This window comes from Salvelinus sp. IW2-2015, linkage group LG24 (genome assembly GCF_002910315.2).
Source record: "Salvelinus sp. IW2-2015 linkage group LG24, ASM291031v2, whole genome shotgun sequence".
Classification (NCBI taxonomy): Eukaryota; Metazoa; Chordata; class Actinopteri; order Salmoniformes; family Salmonidae; genus Salvelinus; species Salvelinus sp. IW2-2015.
This window is the reverse complement of record NC_036864.1, coordinates 8,923,582-8,942,319: the sequence shown is the minus strand read 5'-3', so window position 1 is coordinate 8,942,319 and position 18,738 is coordinate 8,923,582. Positions and strand designations below refer to the sequence as shown.

The 18,738-nt window shown below is 42.1% G+C and overlaps 1 protein-coding gene across 2 annotated transcripts; it reads left to right on the top strand.

The window, feature by feature from the left end:
* Window positions 1–16,774, top strand: LOC111951475 (protein ADM2). 2 transcript variants are annotated; one of them, XM_023969595.2, is made up of 3 exons: window positions 1–86; window positions 479–732; window positions 12,681–16,774. In XM_023969595.2, the coding sequence occupies exons 2-3, from the start codon at window positions 635–637 to the stop codon at window positions 13,117–13,119; spliced, it is 537 nt and encodes a 178-aa protein (XP_023825363.1). In that variant the 5' UTR covers window positions 1–86; window positions 479–634; the 3' UTR covers window positions 13,120–16,774. The 2 variants fall into 2 exon arrangements, with proteins under 2 accessions (XP_023825363.1, XP_070290883.1); XM_070434782.1 differs by lacking the exon at window positions 1–86 and having other exon boundaries at window positions 93–732.
* The last annotated feature ends 1,964 nt before the right edge of the window (window positions 16,775–18,738 follow it).

The window sequence follows — 18,738 nt, the reverse complement described above, 5'->3', positions numbered from 1 at the left end:
TTGAGAACTTCATCTTGACCAACACTTGTCAGATCCGTGGGAAAATACTTAGACATACGAGAATATTTCTGAAAATCCTCATATACGTAAGATATTACTAACATTCATAAAATGTACTATTTTATGAGCTATTATAGTTATAATTTGAAATGYAATATCATTTTTGTGTAAAATATGAAAAATGGGTGTAGCTAGATATATTTTTTATACCTTTTCTTTAGTGCTTGAGGTTTCTTTTTGCATAGCTTTCAATTGGCAACACATAGAGTGGTTCGTACACTTTGTATGCATGATTAGGCTACTGAATAGTGAGTGAATAATTCACTTGCAGGTGTCCCACAGGCACTCTTGGATATTTGTTGCAAAATAACTGTATTTCTTGCATATTTCGATAACGTAACCTGATCAATATCCTGATCAAATTAGACCATTTATTTACTTTACTTTTCTTTATTTTTTTATTTTCTGTTTATCACAGGATTATTTGACTKTCTCACGCATTGTTGCCTGGATATCAGTACTAGCCTAAATACCAAAACTTTGGGGAATTTTTCTTCCCCGGGAGTTGAACATCGTCCAGGTGGTTTGGGAAYACCCTCCTTCCCAAGGGGTGTGCGTGAGAACTCGTCCCGAGATGCGTTCACTTCTGCCGGTTACTGTGTATTGCATCAGCCTATTCTCCCTCCAGCAGCTCCTGGCTCTCCCGGCCGCAGACCGTCTGGAGAGAAACAGGTAAGAAGAAAGACATTACATTAYCTTCCTATATTGAACGTGCTTTCCAGTTCCTTCTCTTTCACTTTCTAAGAGTGGTCCTTTCTGGAAGTGGTGATTATTGAACAGAAATGTTATTGTGGAGAGCACATTGGATATATAAAAGCGCATTCTATTTCAATAGGAAATCTGGAGGTCTAATTCAAATATAGGCTACATGTAGTCTTATTTTATTCCAGGATTCGGAAAATACATTGATGGATGAGATGCATTATTATGATATTGGTTATTCTCGAATGTTCAATGACTTTGCCGGTGTTTGGTGAATTGACGCGCGCCTTTTTTTAGCCTACTGTTTTTTTTTAAAATTAAATCACACTGTCAAACCACAAACCGGTTGAACCACTTATTAAATCATGTCGAGGTTTATAGCATAAAGTATGCTGAAGTTTTTGTTCAGTCAGGGTGTTGTGTCGGGGAGATAACGGATAGAGAGTAGTGCTGGCCCTCGAGGTCAGAGCGAGACAGACGTGATACAGTGAACGTGCGTTCCCGCTCGGATAACATGGGGTCTCTGTAGTTATAATATGACCATGTGGAAAAGTTTGAGGGTAATCCCTGTTTTTAGAATGGATTGAGAGTTCATCCATGCGCGCCTTGCGCAGTCTCTCGTTTGCACTKCTCTCTCCATTGGGCTAGGTCTGTTATGGGATTTAAACACTTGTGTTGACTTAAAGTTCATGATAGTGTAGGCTAACGAGCGYTATCTTATCCATGATCACTATGTTGAAAAATGGGCACCATGATGAAATKACACATTTATTCCATCTGCATAATAAAGCGTACTCATCAGAATTTGTGTTCTTATGTGATGCAACTGAATTTAGTCCAAAAACTCAAAATTTAACTAATGGGAGAGAGGACAATACGATCGTCATTGCATCATATTTTTTCACACTGCGCTATAAACACAAATGCGCAGGTTAGGCGCGTTATTACAGACTGTTAAGTATTTGATTGATATATTACCTATGTAGATAAATGTTACATCCAATCTGACAGTATTCATGAAAGAATTCCGTACAGTTCGTTATAGGTCCCTAGACGAAAGTGCTAGCTATTTGCGTCAGTGTTCAAGGTCAATGTTAATTGCGCCAAACTATCTACTTTATCTTATTCACGTGTGACTATATTTTGGAATGCAACAGATATATGGTTGTGTGTTTGTCTTACAAATTAGGTTTGGTTTTAGTCATTTGTTCAGATAAATGTATGGTCCTTAAGTTAACTTTTTTCCACCTCTGCTATCATATGTCCCACATGAGGTCATATTCCTAACACAGCAGTATATATGACCTCATGTGGGACATATGATAGCAGAGGTGGAAAAAACAGTCCTCCTCATGTTGGCATTTGCTGAATTCCCCCCACATTTCAGGCATTGGCTACTGTACTGTAATACTGTAATGAGTGGTATTTTCCCACTCTGCTATTCTTCTATGTGTGACATGGTAGTAAAATCCCAAGATTACAGGGAATTGGTCAATAATAGCCACACACGCGCGCGCACACACACACACACACACACACACAATTTCCCATTTCATTGGGAGGGCAGACGTGCCTGTTCAAAGTGAAGGAGAAGTGCACTAGTGAAGTCTCCAGTCTCTGGTGTGTTTTAGTGCAGTGAGAGCTATAGCAGAGGGTAGAGTCAGTGTCTGCATGCCCTCTTCTGGTGGGAGACTGACAGGAACCTGGACTCTATCAATGAGAGAAACCAATTAAAACAGATGATTACCTTCAYCAAGAGCCATGCCTTTACATGGAAATCTGGGATGTTCAAAGCTGTTAGTAATTTTTTTGGGGCAAATGAAGTAAGGCACTTGGTTGTATCTAGTTGTTCCTCTAATGTGGGTTAGCGCTGTAGGACACACTGACAGGTCCCAAAAAATGTCGGAAAGTATGTTCGGAAATTATTCAGACCCCTTGACYTTTCCCACATTTTGTTAGGTTACAGCCTTATTCTAAAATATATTCATTTGTTTTTTTCTYTCATCAATCTACACACAATACCGCATAATGACAAAGCAAAAACAGGTTTTTAGACATTTTTGCAAATTTATAAAAAAYGGAAATATCACATTTACATAAGTATTCCTACCCTTTACTCAGTGCTTTGTTGAAGCACCTTTGGCAGCGATTACAGCCTCGAGTCTTCTTGGGTATGACGCTACAAGCTTGGCATRCCTGTATTTGGGGAGTTTCTCCCATTCTTCTATGCAGATCCTCTCAAGCTCTGTCAGGTTGGATGAGAAGCGTTGCTGCACAGCTACAGTTGAAGTCGGAAGTTTACATACACTTAGTTGGAGTCATTAAAACTCGTTTTTCAACCACTCCACAAATGTCTTGTTAACAAGCTATAGATTTGGCAAGTCAGTTAGGACGTCTACTTTGTGCATGACACAAGTCATTTTTCAAACATATGTTTACAGACAGATTATTTCACTTATAATTCACTGTATCACAATTCCAGTGGGTCAGAAGTTTACATACACTAAGATGACTGTGCCTTTAAACAGCTTGRAAAATTCCAGAAAATGATGTCATGGCTTTAGAAGTTTCTGATAGGCTAATTGACATAATTTGAGTCAATTGGAGGTGTACCTGTGGATGTATTTCAAGGCCTACCTTCAAACTCAGTGCCTCTTTGCTTGACATCATGGAAAATCAAAAGAAATCAACCAAGACCTCAGAAAAACAATTGTAGACCTCCACAAGTCTGGTTCATCCTTGGGAGCAATTTTGAAACGCCTGAAGGTACCACGTTCATCTGTACCAACAATAGTATGCAAGTATAAACACCATGGGATCACGCAGCCATCATTCCGCTCAGGAAGGAGATGCGTTCTGTCTCCTAGAGATGAACGTACTTTGGTGCGAAAAGTGCAAATCAATCCCAGAACAACAGCAAAGGACCTTGTGAAGATGCTGGGGGAAACAGGTACAAAAGTATCTATATCCACAGTAAAATTAGTCCTATATTGACATAACTTGAAAGGCCGCTCAGCAAGGAAGAAGCCACTGCTCCAAAACCGCCATAAAAAAGCCAGACTGCGGTTTGCAACTCCACATGGGGACAAAGATCATACTTTTTGGAGAAATGTCCTCTGGTCTGATGAAACAACAATAGAACTGTTTGGCCATCATGACCATTGTTATGTTTGGAGGAAAAAGGGGGAAGCTTGCAAGCTGAAGAACACCATCCCAACCGTGAAGCACGGGGCTCTTATACACATCTAGATGTGTATAAGAGACAGATGTTATGGGGTGCTTTGCTGCAGGAGGGACAGGTGCACTTCACAAAATAGATGGCATCATGAGGGAGGAAAATTAWGTGGATATATTGAAGCAACATTTCAAGACATCARTCAGGAAGTTAAAGCTTGGTCGCAAATTGGTCTTCCAAATGGACAATGACCTCAAGCATACTTCCAAAGTTGTGGCAAAATGGCTTAAGGACAACAAAGTCAAGGTATTGRAGTGGCCATCACAAAGCCCTGACCTAAATCCTATAGAAAAAATGTGGGCAAAACTGAAAAAGCGTGCGCGAGCAAGGAGGCCTACAAACCTGACTCAGTTACACCAGCTCTGTCAGGAGGAATAGGCCAAAATTCACCCAACTTATTGTGGGAAGCTTGTGGAAGTTTACCCAAAACGTTTGACCCAAGTTAAACAATTTGAAGGCAATGCTACCAAATACTAATTGAGTGTACATACATTTCTGACCTACTGGGAAAGTGATGAAAGAAATAAAARCTGAAATAAATCATTCTCTCTACTATTATTCTGACATTTCACATTCTTAAAATAAAGTGGTGATCCTAACTGACCAAAGACAGGGAATTTTTACTAGGATTAAATGTCAGGAATTGTGGAAAAACTTGAGTTGAAATGTATTTGGCTAAGGTGTATGTAAACTTCCGACTTCAACTGTATTTTCACGTCTCTCCAGAGATGTTAGAATAGGTTCAAATCTGGGCTCTGGCTAGGCCACTCAATAACATTCAGAGACTTGTCATGAAGCCACTCCTGTGTTGTCTTGGCTGTCTCCTTAGGGTTGTTGTCCTGTTGGRAGGTGAACCTTCACCCCGGTCTGAGATCCTGAGCRCTCTGGAGCAGGTTTTCATCAAGGAACTATCTGTACTTTGCTCCGTTCATCTTTTCCTYGATCCTGACTTGTCTCCCAGTCCCTGCCGCTGAAAAACATCCCCACAGCATGATGCTGCCACCACCATGCTTCACTGTAGRGATGGTGCCAGGTTTTCTCCAGACGTAACGCTTGGCATTCAGGCCAAAAAGTTTTGCTGACATGCATCCATGAATGGACTGGCAAGTCTTTATGGCCTATAATTGAGGTTATTGACTTATGAGGGGGTGGAAAAAGAGGCTTGTTTTTACCCTGCATGGCCTAGATTTGCAGGGCTGAGAAGGATGTGCCAGACAACAGTTTCCATATAAGGTGACCCTATTCTGACAGGAGGSCCCCAACGCTGGAGGTTCGGACTTAGCTCAACAACCTCTGTCTACAGGTGTGTGTGTGCCTGTGTGTCTGCGCATAGACAAACACCTRCTGCTGAAATCAAATCGAAGCAAGGGGAAGCATGACTCAAACACCTCTGTTTATTTCGGACAGAGCTCCCAGCAGGGATGGGCTATTTCTGCTTCCCAGTGGTTGTTTTGATTTTAATCTCTCAGAACTAACTTCCCATTTAAAACAGCAGCGGCAGAATTCGTGGGTAATGGTGGATGTGATTGYGGTTGCAGCAGAGCTCTCTATCAGTGTATTTGAGTGAACACGGCAGMTTTTCAAAAACAAACAGTTCATTAAGAGGGAGTCTGTTTGTCTTGTCCAAGCTGTGGCTGTGTGAGGGGTTATCGTTCCTAGAAATCCCCTCGGGATGTTCCCTTGGTGATGGAAGGGTGATTCATAATGTCCTCTCTATTTTTCCTCACTCTCTCTCCAATTCTGGTTCCACTCTTCTCTCTCCCTCTCTAATTCTGGTTTCTCTCTCTGCCTTCTTCCCTCCTTTTATCTATTTATTTTCTCAGTAAATGTCCCACTTTTTCTTCCTTCCATACCAAATGCTCTGTCCTTCCCATCACACATGATGATCCCATCACAGGCCAATAACAATAACACCGGCCTCATCGCTCCTCCTCTCATTCCCCTTTTCAGACTGAGGTGTGATGGGTGGGTTTGGTCATTGTTTCTCTGTACCGATAAAGTTCTCGATGTTCTGATCATGGACGGCCCGCGGGGCTTTGTGTTTTGACACCCTTGCTCTAGGCCATTCACAATACAAACTATACCCTTCATTTTACATATAGTAACAGCTTGAGAGAAAATAGAGCCAAACCACAAGTTAAATATGGCTTTAGAGACGAAGCAGTTTTACATTGTGGATTCCAGCAGTGGGATGCAGGGCACCCCAGACAGTGGCATGTTACAGTAGCTGATTTGCTGTAATGTGCTTGTTGTCATGATGACCCACTATTTCCACACAGTCTTGGACAGAGGTCAATGATATGACATGTCAGACATCCCAGACAGGTTGAACACAGTTTGTGTATTGAGCGTGTGTGGGAGTGTAAAGTATATTCTCTTTAGAAAGAGGGACTGTGTAAGTGTAGACTACTGGTCTGSCTGTGTGTATTTGAGTCTGTGTGTATTTGAGGCTGTGTGTATTTGAGKCTGTGTGTATTGTGGTCGTGAATTTGCTCAGGATCCTGACTGGACAGAAAAAAACAATGTTTTTCCCGTCTGTCCATCCCCCTCCTAAATCATTAACTCCCTCTGTCACCCCATATGGGGCAAGTGTCAGGGCCAGGACCCCGGCATGCAGTTCAGACGTCAACACCCATCCATTGTCCAAACACAATATTTACCCCAGAAACAGGCACATTGCATCATTATCCACCTCCCAGAGGACCTACTGTTGCATCCGTCAGATGGTGATAGATTTTATAACTCTACATACAGTAACTTTATTTAGATTTATATACATGCTTCTACAATATCAAAGACATAACATGAACATTACCTTGACTAATATGGCTCATAAATACTTCAACTTTACTCCAGTTATCTATTTTATGTACTTAAATACACTTTGCGTGCCTCACAGTCTGATATAACCYYGGYTGGCCCTGTAGATCGCTCTGCGAGAGGCAGTATGTATGGTTCTGAGGTTAGACATCTGCTCTGAGGACGTTTGGCTGCTCTGATGTGGGCCACACTGTAAACAGAGGTCTGGACTGGCGATGTATAGAGATGTAATGTATCCACCATATAAACACTGCCATGACCCTCCCTCCCTCTCTCTTTCTCCTTCTCTCTCTCCCTGCTCCGTGGGGGTCAATACGACCAGGCCTAAAGAAGAGAGGGAACTAGTCTCCCACCAGGCAGCTCAGAATTCCACAGTGGATTAGTGGCTAAGACCTAAATTCCACCGTCCACATCTATAAAGAAAATGCTTCCACTCTGCACTGAAAGCTTGACCATGGCGAAATTGTGTGTGTGTGTGTGTGTGTGTATGCATTGGGGTTGTCACGATACCAGTATCGAGATACTACGATACCAGATTTTCCGGTCGGTCGGTCTGTGTATACTGTTAGTGTTACAGAAAGAACACAGGATAAAGGCTGAAGAATGAACACAGATGGAGCTCTGAGGTCTGAGGAGAGAAGGACTAAACTCTTGTTTCATGTTCTATTGGTGGTTGAGAAAAATGTAGGTGTTATTCTAGCTAAGTACAGTCATTTGTAGTGTGGATGGATACCTACAGTAGCGATGGAGATCAGGCCWCAATCATGAGTCAGCACTGCAGCTGTGAGTGGCCGCCTCAGTACAAATGGAACGTGGAACTGCAACCACTGTGTGGTTTGAAGTCCGTCTCCCAATTCCCAAACCACTACACACTTAAGTCTGCTGAGGGGAACAAGAGAGAATATGTGGCAGTCGTTCTTTCAAGCCATGGACTTTAGCAACTCTGTACACTTTCACCCAACGCAGTGCATGATGAGGAAAGTGCTAAATCACTCCTCAGCACGTACTTATCGTCAACACAAGAGGTTATAAAACCACCAACACATGGAGAACAAGTGGCAGCAATGGTTCATTCACAAATAAATCGCCTTTMGCTTATTTCTGTCTCCTTACTGAGAACACAATCTGTCCTCTGTTAGCTGCATGGGGCCTGGCGAGGATTATGTATGAATGTGCCACATTTACTGCTGATTAAGGCAGCCCATGGTAGACTCCAGCCCCCTGGGTATAAGCATGTATGAAAGGCCTGGTACTGGCCAAGGCTTACCCCTCTCTGAGGGGGCSTTACTGGGGCAGAGGAGGGCATCAGGCTGGGGCCGGTGGGACATCGGCGATTTACATTTGTATCACAAACAATGTTTGAGAAAATCATKATGAAAGTATCCATTTTAGGCCCTTTTTAGACCTATACTGTACATGCCTCCAATAAGACCCTCTGATCCGTGAACTGTACACGATACAGACAACATCTTGGTGTCATTATATTCCTTATAGTGTGCTCTAACATATGGAGTAGGTCTAGATTCTGAAATAAAAATAATCACATTCATTTATTCAACATTCAAATATTAATATCTCAAAACAACCCTTTTTGATTTTGTTTATTTTAAGACATTGTTTGGAACAATATATATAAGTACATTACATTTCCAGTGTGGGCTCTCTGCTAATTCTGAAGGTATGATCAATTATATGAGCACCACCTAACACAGTGAATGGGAACATGGATTCAAAGGGAACTCACTCTGCTGGTGATTTGCTGAATGTGATTGGTTATTGACCTATCATGTCAATTTATATGTATAAAATGGGTCATATCATTAAAAGTACCAGAGAGCCCACTCTGGAAATGTTACGTGTTTGAAGAGAGTRTCTAAAAGGATAGTTTTGAGATTAATATKAATATTTTTTATGTTGAATAAATGAATGTGAAAATGTGTATTTCAGAGAGAACACTATAAGGAGTATAGATCAGAGGGTCTTATAGGAGGCATGTATACTAAAAAGAGTATAAAATGGCTAATTTCATCATGATTTTCWAAAAAATGGCTTGTGATAGAAATGAAAAAAGCATGTTAAACATCCTTCCCCCCAATCAAGTTTCTATGTGAGAATTGTCAGAACAATCTGAGATACCTAATTGCTCCTGTAAGTCGCTCTGGATATAACTAAGTGACTCAAATGTAAATACCAAAAATATTTCCCGCTCCCGCTGGCGTGGAATCACCCTATTGTGGTGGTTCCACTGGTGGGTCTCAGTTATGATTCCAGACCTAAACCTCAGTCTAAACTGTGGGAGTAATACGAAAGAATAACACCACACTGCAGCACGAAGGAGTTGGGATCAGCTTACACTTTTATTGAACCCTCGAACCCCCCTCCCTCCACCCGTTCCCCAGGCTGAGTGACTTTTAGCTTAATGCCCTCCGATGAAAATGGGAATTTTACAGAACAAGTAGGTGGATTTGTTACCAATATATTTAAAAAAAATAATCTTCCACAGATCAGATGGTGCTGAAAACGAGTGTTGAGTGAGTGAATGTTYCTAAGAATGCGAAGCTCTGATATCTTTGATCCTCTGCCAATCACAAAGACCTCCATTACTGTTCATTTGCAGGATTACTTTCTCAATAGCCAAATTAGACGGGCTGTCAGATCAGATGCGATCCAGTGAGAGAGTTCTCACGTTGGGCCGGGCTACAGTACAKGGTGCTGCTGCCTTCTCCTGGCTGTGGGCTAGAACACGGTGGCCAAAAGGCTTATTGTGGGATCAGAAGAACTGGAAACTGGAGAGGAGCATGTGCACTGGGCACACAGTTACACCTCCGGTCCAAAGTCTTTGGTCAAAACACTCCCCTCAGATCCCTCTGGCACAGACACATACAAATGACTTCTGGCTGGCCCAAGGGACAAAACAGACAAGTTCACACTTGCTTGTGAAGCCATTATTTAAAAGCTAAGGACATCAGCGTCAGGTGAAGGTAAAGCGGTCAGGTCAGATGGTGTAACAGAGAAGAGAGGAGGACAAAAGGACATGCCACGAATTCCCTAGGTGGGAGGTGAACCCCACAGAAACCCAAACACATTTAACCTCCTTTAAACAGCAGATTTGCTCTTTCTTTCTTTTTTCTCCCGCTCCGCCCCCCTCCAGTTACAAATTCTCCAAGAGAATTGTTTTTTAACTACATCACAGGGTCTTTATGGCTGTCTGCCAGCCCAGAATAGCCTGACTAGCGAAGCAGCCATCATCTACTGYGTTGGGTCGGGCTCGGGGCGGCATGTTGTGTTATGGGAGATTCCAGCGCAGAGTGTGCCACAAAGTCCACTACTGCTCCACCAGGGGTTGATGAGGGCATTTGCCACCCAACAGGGGGTTAAATGGGTATTATAAACACACAAGCACACGCACAAACTACTTGGTCGATGGGGTGGATTGGGACTGACACAAGGCAGCTTAGGCAGCAGGTAGGCTAGCGGTTAGAGTGTTGGGCCGCTAACCGAAAGGTCGCTGGTTTAAATACCTGAGCTGACAGGTGGAAAAACTGTTGATGTGCTCTTGCGCAAGGCACTTAATCCTAATTTGCTCCAGGGGCACCGTACTACTATGGCCGACCCCGTAAAACAACACACTTGACTGCACCTATCCGGTGTACAATAAAACACAACCATTTTTTTATAAATGTGAAGCTGGGTACAGCACACCCACTGATCACAGACGTCAATTCAACGTCTATTCCATGTTGGTTACACGTCATTTCAAACAACATTGATTCAACCAGTGTGTGCTCAGTGGGCATTGTTTGGTACTGGCAGTCTGCACACCCTATCAGACCTGTTTTTGTCCAGGGACTCCCAAATTAAGCTGTTTTATCTTTGTTTTGTTTATTCACCATCTCTTGTTTCCGAACGGATTAAGTTTCCTCCTTCCTCCTGTGTGAGAAACACATTTTCCACCATGGATTCCAAACACAAAAGAAGAATGAGCCTGTACAGAAGATTRTATKTCAGCCTTTTTGTGTACAGAATGGTCAACTAAATAAAAATTTACTGTAATGAATATAGACTATCCAAATCTCTATAGCAACCACATTGCAGTATTTATGCGGTATATAAACRTAGCTTTTCCACGCAGTCAAATACAATTTGTGCCTGTCTGGCAGCCTGGTGTTTGGCACAGAAGGCGGGTGTGACTTGGCCATGGCCTGGCCACAGAACAGAGCTGAATGACAAGGTGCTCCTGGAAATAGTGCTCCCTCTGCACTACCACAGTGGTTACCAGTGACACCCACCATCACCAGACAMCAGGGCCCTGCCCTGTACGGGCAAACAGGCTGGATGGCAGGGAGACAGACACAGGTGGTGGCAAAGYTCATTCAGTGTTTTCTTTGTGTTGGAACTCTGTGTACATGTCAAATATAGCTACCTTGAAACGTTCACTGACTGACCASTCATGGTGCTGTTGCTGGAATAGCACTATGTGTTTGTGAAGTAGCTAGATTGGCTAGTTACATTGGGCTTCAAGCCCACWACACACCAGAAAACTCAGTTGTAGGTTAAATTGGTTGAACAAACCCATAAATGCTCAAAGTCATGTTTATAGTCTGTAGAATTTTGACCATGAACAACATGTTTGGCAAGAGCCTGGCCAAGGCACTCAACACATTAACTAAGATACCGCCTTAAGGAGGCACAGAAGGGTTTGGAACCCTGTTCATTAATATAGCCACTTCTCGCTGTGTCTGTACAGAGATTGGTTGGTTACCACTTGCATAGTGGCGTTCTACAGTAGGTCTACCCTGTTATTTTTCACAATCCAGTCAGCGTTTCACAAGGAGAACGCTGCTCTTTTTATAATTACGCTGTATGCCAACTATCATTACTGCTTCTCCTAAAGAGCAGTTGGAAGCCGGTCAGAACCTGATGCTGTTTCTGTGCTCTTTAAAATTGAAAAAGGATACAAAAGGGACGTTTTCTCTTCCTTGTTCTAACTTTATCATGGGAGGACATTTAGCACACAAAAGTCATACTTACTACTTAAAAGAATTTAGGCTTGATATACCTACACCCACTGGCGCCATTTTGAGAATCGAATTCCCTGACTCACTGTGGCCAGTGCTTCGTCAATATGACTTCCGCCAGGTGAGCCTCTACCTATTTATAGCATCTGTAACAAACGAAGACACAGAGACACAAATCCCTCTGAGCAAACACACCAACAACAGTTCAGAGAAAAGAATCCCCAGTGCCAAGTTTGAGTTGAGCAGCCAGTGTCATCATCAAGAAGAGAACAGATGGCAGGGCCTCCTCCTCCTCAGCACTAAAGCCAGAGTCAATCTGAGATGTGTTTGCTAAACAGGCTGTTCCTGAAACTTGGTGACGTCTCCTTCCTGTGGACACTTGCCACAGCTTGCTCTGTACATTAGCCTTCCCTCTCTTGAGTGGGTAGTCACTAAATCTCCAGAGCCACTCTGTCTGTTTGCTTTAGCTAAGGTGGACATGGAGTCTCAATAGTTTTGACGTCCAGTATGTTGATATTACCATAATAAATTAACAGCAGCCAGGTCCCCATGCTGTTTTGTTCCTGTGCTGAAAGGCCATTAGTCTTCTAAAATGCATTAAGACAGGATGGTGACACATCAACCCTCACCATGCCCATTCCATGTGTGTAACATTTACTGTCAGTGTGTGTTGACATAAAATGCTGTTGGAAGTGTGGTTAACAACAGTCTGATAATAACTAGGCCAGTTCTAAAATTACTTCTCTGATTCAATGGTCAGCATTGACCCAGAGTGGAAAGATACAGACATCAATCTTAACGACCCAAGATCTGAACTCTTGTCTTATTTTTTCCTGTGTTCCCAGGTTGGAGCTGCTTAAGAAGCTTCATGCGCTGAGAGAGGAGGAGATCTTCACTCCAGAAACTGGCACCGAACTCGCCAGCCCAACAGACTCCAGCCCTTCATCAGACCTCCAGCCTTCCATCAGATCTCCAATATGGCTGCCTGGCTACCTCCTCAGAGACACACCACCCACTGTCATGAACACAGCCCATCTTGAACCTCTGGTACGGGCGAGGCGTGAGGAGGGCGTGGAGCCCCAACGGACGGGGTCAAGAGGTCGTCGCCAGGCCCAATCAGGGCCGCGGGGGGGTCACCACCACCCCCAGCTGATGAGAGTGGGGTGCGCCCTGGGAACCTGCCAGGTTCAGAACCTCAGCCACCGGCTCTATCAGCTGATTGGCCAGAGCGGACGGGAAGACTCCTCTCCCATTAACCCCCGGAGTCCGCATAGTTACGGATGAGCGACTGACGGATACTTCTCCCTCTCTTCTCTGAAAACATCAACACCCCAGCAAACTTCTATCTATAGACATTTATCTCTATTTTATGTATCACAGATAGCCTTTGCATTAGTATTAGATGTAGTCCACACCTTTTTTAGATCCTGAAATGACMATTTCTGTACTTTTTGAATGACATTTGCCTTACTCCTCTGTACACYTCAAAAACGCATCATGCTGTTTAAGAAAAGGAATCTGACATGAATGAAAGCCTCTTAGTCGACGCTTCCCACCACCACTGGGAACGAATACCTGTCACCCAGAGATGCTCTGGACATTTGGGTCTYGTCAAAGTCTTTGTGTTTCTCCCGGCCTCCTGACTCATCAAAGAGCTGCAAGGGGCTCAGTTTGACTTCCTAATCCTGTTAATGTAAGAATAAATGCCCCTGTCCACYGGTCTTTCTACTTAACACAAGCCAACGCAACTGGACGTGTCTGTATAAGGCCTGATGACCTCCACAGCAGCAGTTAGCTCTGGCCCCATTGATCAAACACTTAAACCACTAATGTGGATTTCTACCAGGGATAGGATCAGATCCCTGTCAGAGCGAATATATCCCTGAAGACCCGTCAAAACGACCCAATGAACCCTTTTACCCCACCCTAAACCCTACCCCCTTAGATCTGCCAGGACAATTTGAGGGACCATGTTTGACATATCTGGGTTAATTCTCTGATTTACAGACCACCAGCAACCATTTGTGGGCAGACACTGACCTTATAGACACAGACACTGACCGTACAGACACAGACACTGACCTTACAGACAAGAACCTACTGTCCTTTCTCATCTGYAGCCAATGATGTTCCCGACAGAAGCGGTCTGTGGTTCTGTGAAGTATATGTTTCAACAGACCACAGCCTTGACAGCCGCATTCAGCCATAATAGTCAAGTTCAGCAGTGGCTGGATGGAGTTCTGATTCTGGACTCGTCTAGTAGAGACTGTTTATAGAAAGAGAAAGAAGAGGGTAAACATTTCAATGACTCAGTTCCTATACAAGATGGAGGTTTTCAATGTTTTTATTATAAATCATTGCGGACCTATTTCAGCGGTGAGATCTATTGGTTGGCTCGTGAACACAGTGAACACTCCTGCTGCCCTTATCTCAGGGTCTGAGTGGGGATATTATCCCCTTCATGTGATTCTTAAGTTCTCCCACTAAGTCTCGACTTTATGTTTACGGCAATTTAACCAATCAGACCTAATCTCTTTAGTTGTACCGCTATGGTGGCGAGGTGGTACACATCGTCTGCAGTATTTATAAACAAAATAAACTTTGACCGTGCCTTGCCTTGGCCAAGGGACCGTATAACTACTAGCTAAAGCATCACAAGTTGCCAACCCAAACCCAAAATCTGCCACTAGCAGTACTGCCTAGGAATATTTAGAGGCTTACTTTGTCATTATCAATAATAATCCGGTCAGTAATGATCCTAAAAATGCTAGTAGTTTAGTGTGTACACAACAATATTTTACGTTGTATGCTTGTAGTGTGTCAAATGAGTCCAAATTAGCACAGAGTCAACAGCAAAGTTCTCTGCTGTTACATTGTGGCTTTGTAATGACAGACCACGGATACCAAAAGTTAGGGAGCCAGAGTGCCACATTTTAAATCTGGATACGAAATACGGTAAAAAATATATGCCCCTAGATTCCCTTTTTCCCTTGTTATAACTGTCTCTGAAATGGTGGRCGGATGCTCTCACTAAAAATAACCAAAAACAACCTCAACTCAGCAAGCATTCAAAAAACTAGCCCAACCTTCAAAAGGTGCAGAGTCTGTCGACCTGAAAAAACAAGCCACAACGTCTCCATGACATCTTTAATACCCATAATAATCATGCTCTTTGAAACACATTCAAATGTTTCATATTCTCAATGTCAGAGGATTAGAATAGTTGAGATAGTCCTCAACGTTCAGACTATTTGTTTTCCAATAACTTTGATCCAGACTTGCTGATGTTGCTATTGCTGCAGTTAGAAACCAGGTCAGMCGTTAGTCATACATTCATGTATTTATGACTATAGCTATGTAACTATTAGGTTACTGTGTCGTAATTAAACAGTCACAGGAGTACCCAAAATCAACTTAGAGTCTTTTAGGGTCCAGGTTTTTACTGTTTTGTTTTGACCACAGCGTTGCCTCAATGAAATCATTCTATAACTAATTAAGTTAGTTGGGCAAGTGGTTTAAATTCACCAAATATCTGACAATACTTGACAGTCATTTAGTTTTTTTGTGATCTACATCATACTATAGCGTGGTCTCTATCCATATCCCCCTTTCATTTTGTTTGACATATTTTTGTCTTTTTGGACTGAATCATCTTAATTAAAACTGGGGCTTTATTCTACTTTAGAGTTAGCTCATTTAATCGTGGAGAGATTCTCTGTCTCACTCTCTCTATCTCACCATCTGTCCCTCTACCACTCTCTCTCCTTCTATCTCAGATTATGACCTACGCCAGGTCGCAGGTCATAATCAGTGGTTCATTGGTTCTTTAAGTCTAATCTGTTCAAAGGCATAGTGAAACACACATGCCATTGTCTCTGCTGTAATTGAGCTAATCAATGTCTCGTGACAGACCATTAAAAGGCTTTTCAAACGCTAAGAACCTTGGTGAATCTCTCGACTTCTTAACCACCACTGTCACAAGTGTGTGTTTGTGTCTGAACGGCCACATATAGAATCAGGAACCAACCTTGTGTTTGTTGGATTTTTGTTGGGGCCATTTTGTTTTTGCTATACTTTTTCTTTGTGTTGTGAATCTCATATTACAGTAATTACACGTCAGTGTTGTGTCACTGGCGSGTCCGTAGTCATTCCTAKCAGCATAGCTGAGTGTTTTGTCTGGGTAAACTGCGTACCACCAGATTATTTACGACCTTTGACCACTAATACCTCCCCTTGTGTGTTAAGAGAAACACTCTCCACCAGTCTTACATCAAAACTAACGCTGCCATCGCCTGCCATTGTTAACTTAACCTATGTTGTAAAGAGATGCAAGAGATTGTGTTGGGTGTTCACGTCTGTATGTGAGTGTGTATGTGACTGTATGTAAGTGTGTATKTGACTGTATGTGACTGTGTATGTGTAGGTACTTATCGTATAGTCGTCTTAGGCAGGGATCTAACACATCACAATCCCAGTCTGTTTTTCCTCGTTCAATATTTAATTATACTTAAGGTCAGAAGCCTCTTATAGGGTCACAGCAAACTGAGCAAAGCACTTTAATGTTGTTAGTTCTTCACAACTTGAATTTCAAACATTGCAATTCTATTTTTAATGACAGATGAGAGTTATTGTATATGTTGCATTTGATAAAGATCTGTATGAGTATGAGTGGAGTRGAGTGAAGATGATATCATGCGCACTTGTGCATATTATATATTATTAGTGGTACTATGTAAGAAAAGTAATATATTTAAGTTATCTTTGTATATTTATATATGTACGTCACCAAAGACACTATTTATCTCGTATTTCCCACGCTCCTAAAAGGTGACCTTTTGTTAGGAAAGAAAAATAAATTCAAAATGTAGCTAMATGTTCATGTCAGACAATGTCTTTCATTCTCTGTAAAAAATAAAGAACTACACTGTAGTGAGATAAAGTCCAGTGTGTGCCTCTAATTTGTGAAAGTGTGTGTGTTTGTGTGCGCGTGCGTGTGTCTGCATGTTTACCTTCACGTGTGTGTGAGTACAGTATGAGCAACTCTTCACAACAGTTATTGTTAACAACATCGATGCCATTGTCAAAACAAAAAATAATGAAGTTATAATCAGAATTAAGTCTASTCTCCACAGAATTATACAAACATTAGAGAACATGACAATTGCCAGCGCTCTTCGATATTACTACATCTTAAAATAAATACAACTAGAGGTACCAAGAACATACATATTACTCAATATTTCCTTAAAGGAACATAAAAAAACACCCCTTCCTGGAATCTGGTAAACCTGGGCAAAGGTGACATCATAGTGGAAAAATAGATGGGTGAAAGTTCTCTTGACCATGATGCATCAGCATTGATCCAATGTCCTTCACTCTACTACTCCTAACAGCTCGTTAATCATTATTCGTCCCAGTAAATTGAGCAAAATTCAACAGACAAACAGAGAACACAGGTATAAATACACAGGGAATAATGGGGAAGATGGGAGACACCTGGAGGGGGGGTGGAGACAATCACAACGACAGATGAAACAGATCAGGGTGTGATAGAATGGCTTATAAATGCAAATGGTTTATAGCCTAAATATTGATTGTGATAAGAGAATTACATTTTTTTGTGGAATTCCACCTTCATTTTTGCAGTGCTTTATTTATACAGATTGGAAACAGGAGGGTCAGTAAGATGATACATTTCTTTGGAATTGGTACCACAGATAAGGTTTCGTCTCCTTCAAGTTGGTGGCAGCTCAATTGCCACTAGTTTTGGTGTTACAAAGCACTTCATTTTAACAGCATAGTGGAATCTGTGATGGCATCTGACAGTGTCAGTGTGTTGATCTGGTTTTTGTTGTCAGTCTATATAACACATTAACATTTACACAGTACAGGTCAGCGGGAGAGATGTAAAACTGTACTTAGTCCATAGAATTCATCTTCCTCTCACTACCATGGTATTCATCTCACAAATACACCATATATACTTGGTGTAAATCAGCTATGGGTCGGTGTCAACCACTAACACGAGAGAGGTGGAACAAGAGAGATGGAGAGAGGGGGAGGGTTTGGAAGATCGAAGAGAGGAGGGAATAAGAGAGGGAGCTGGGAAGAGATAGGAGGACGTGGAAAGATGCACGTATGGAGAGTATAGACCCCTTTCTGTGTTTGCAAACATTACCACACGGGGGCGATGAGTGCAAGTGCTTAATGCCAGCAAAAAAAGTAGCAATTTACATGCTACTTATGAGTGTATTTCACACTATTTCATAATTGGATTTTAAGGCTTGTGTGAATGTCCTGCTTAATTTAATGTTTGTGTCATCATTGCAAATCAACTGCATTATACTTAAAAAACACGTCAACCAGTAAAATGGCTCTTYGGCTAGTGTTTGCTACAGCGTATGTCAATGAGCGTCAGCATTCTAGCTAGCAACTGTTATTTTTGCAAAGATCCCAACCAAATATAATCTTAGCGACTGTTCAAGCAATAACTAAAACATCATTGTAAGCATATGAGAACCCCTAAAAAATATTTTGTTTAGAAGTAATAAAAATGTAAATCTAGGCTATGTTGAATGGGAACAGATGGAGATGGCTTTCTGACTGCCGCCAAAAGTCACGTGCATCTGTGCTTGATGTCAGTGTGTCTTCTAGTGAAAAAGGGTCTATAGGAGATTGTGGGAAAGAGACAAGAAAAAGACCCTCTTCCCCTGTCATAACATTTACATTCCATTACATAGGAGTTGCGTTGCAACACACACACGCACACACTATCAGGCTGAAAAGTAATGTGAAAGTGTATAGGTTTGCAGGACTCTGTCAGCCACTTCATTGGGGATTCTCCATGTACATTTTTGTGTTTTTTGTCTTCCAATAAAACGCTTGTTGAGCAAAAGAAGAAAT

What these genes read in the sequence shown, in the direction of transcription:
- LOC111951475 (XM_023969595.2), top strand. Translation starts at nt 635, where the DNA reads ATGCGTTCACTTCTGCCGGTTACTGTGTATTGCATCAGCCTATTCTCC. An exon ending in GACCGTCTGGAGAGAAACAG is followed by an intron (nt 733 to 12,680) that starts GTAAGAAGAAAG and finishes CTGTGTTCCCAG; the next exon opens with GTTGGAGCTGCTTAAGAAGC.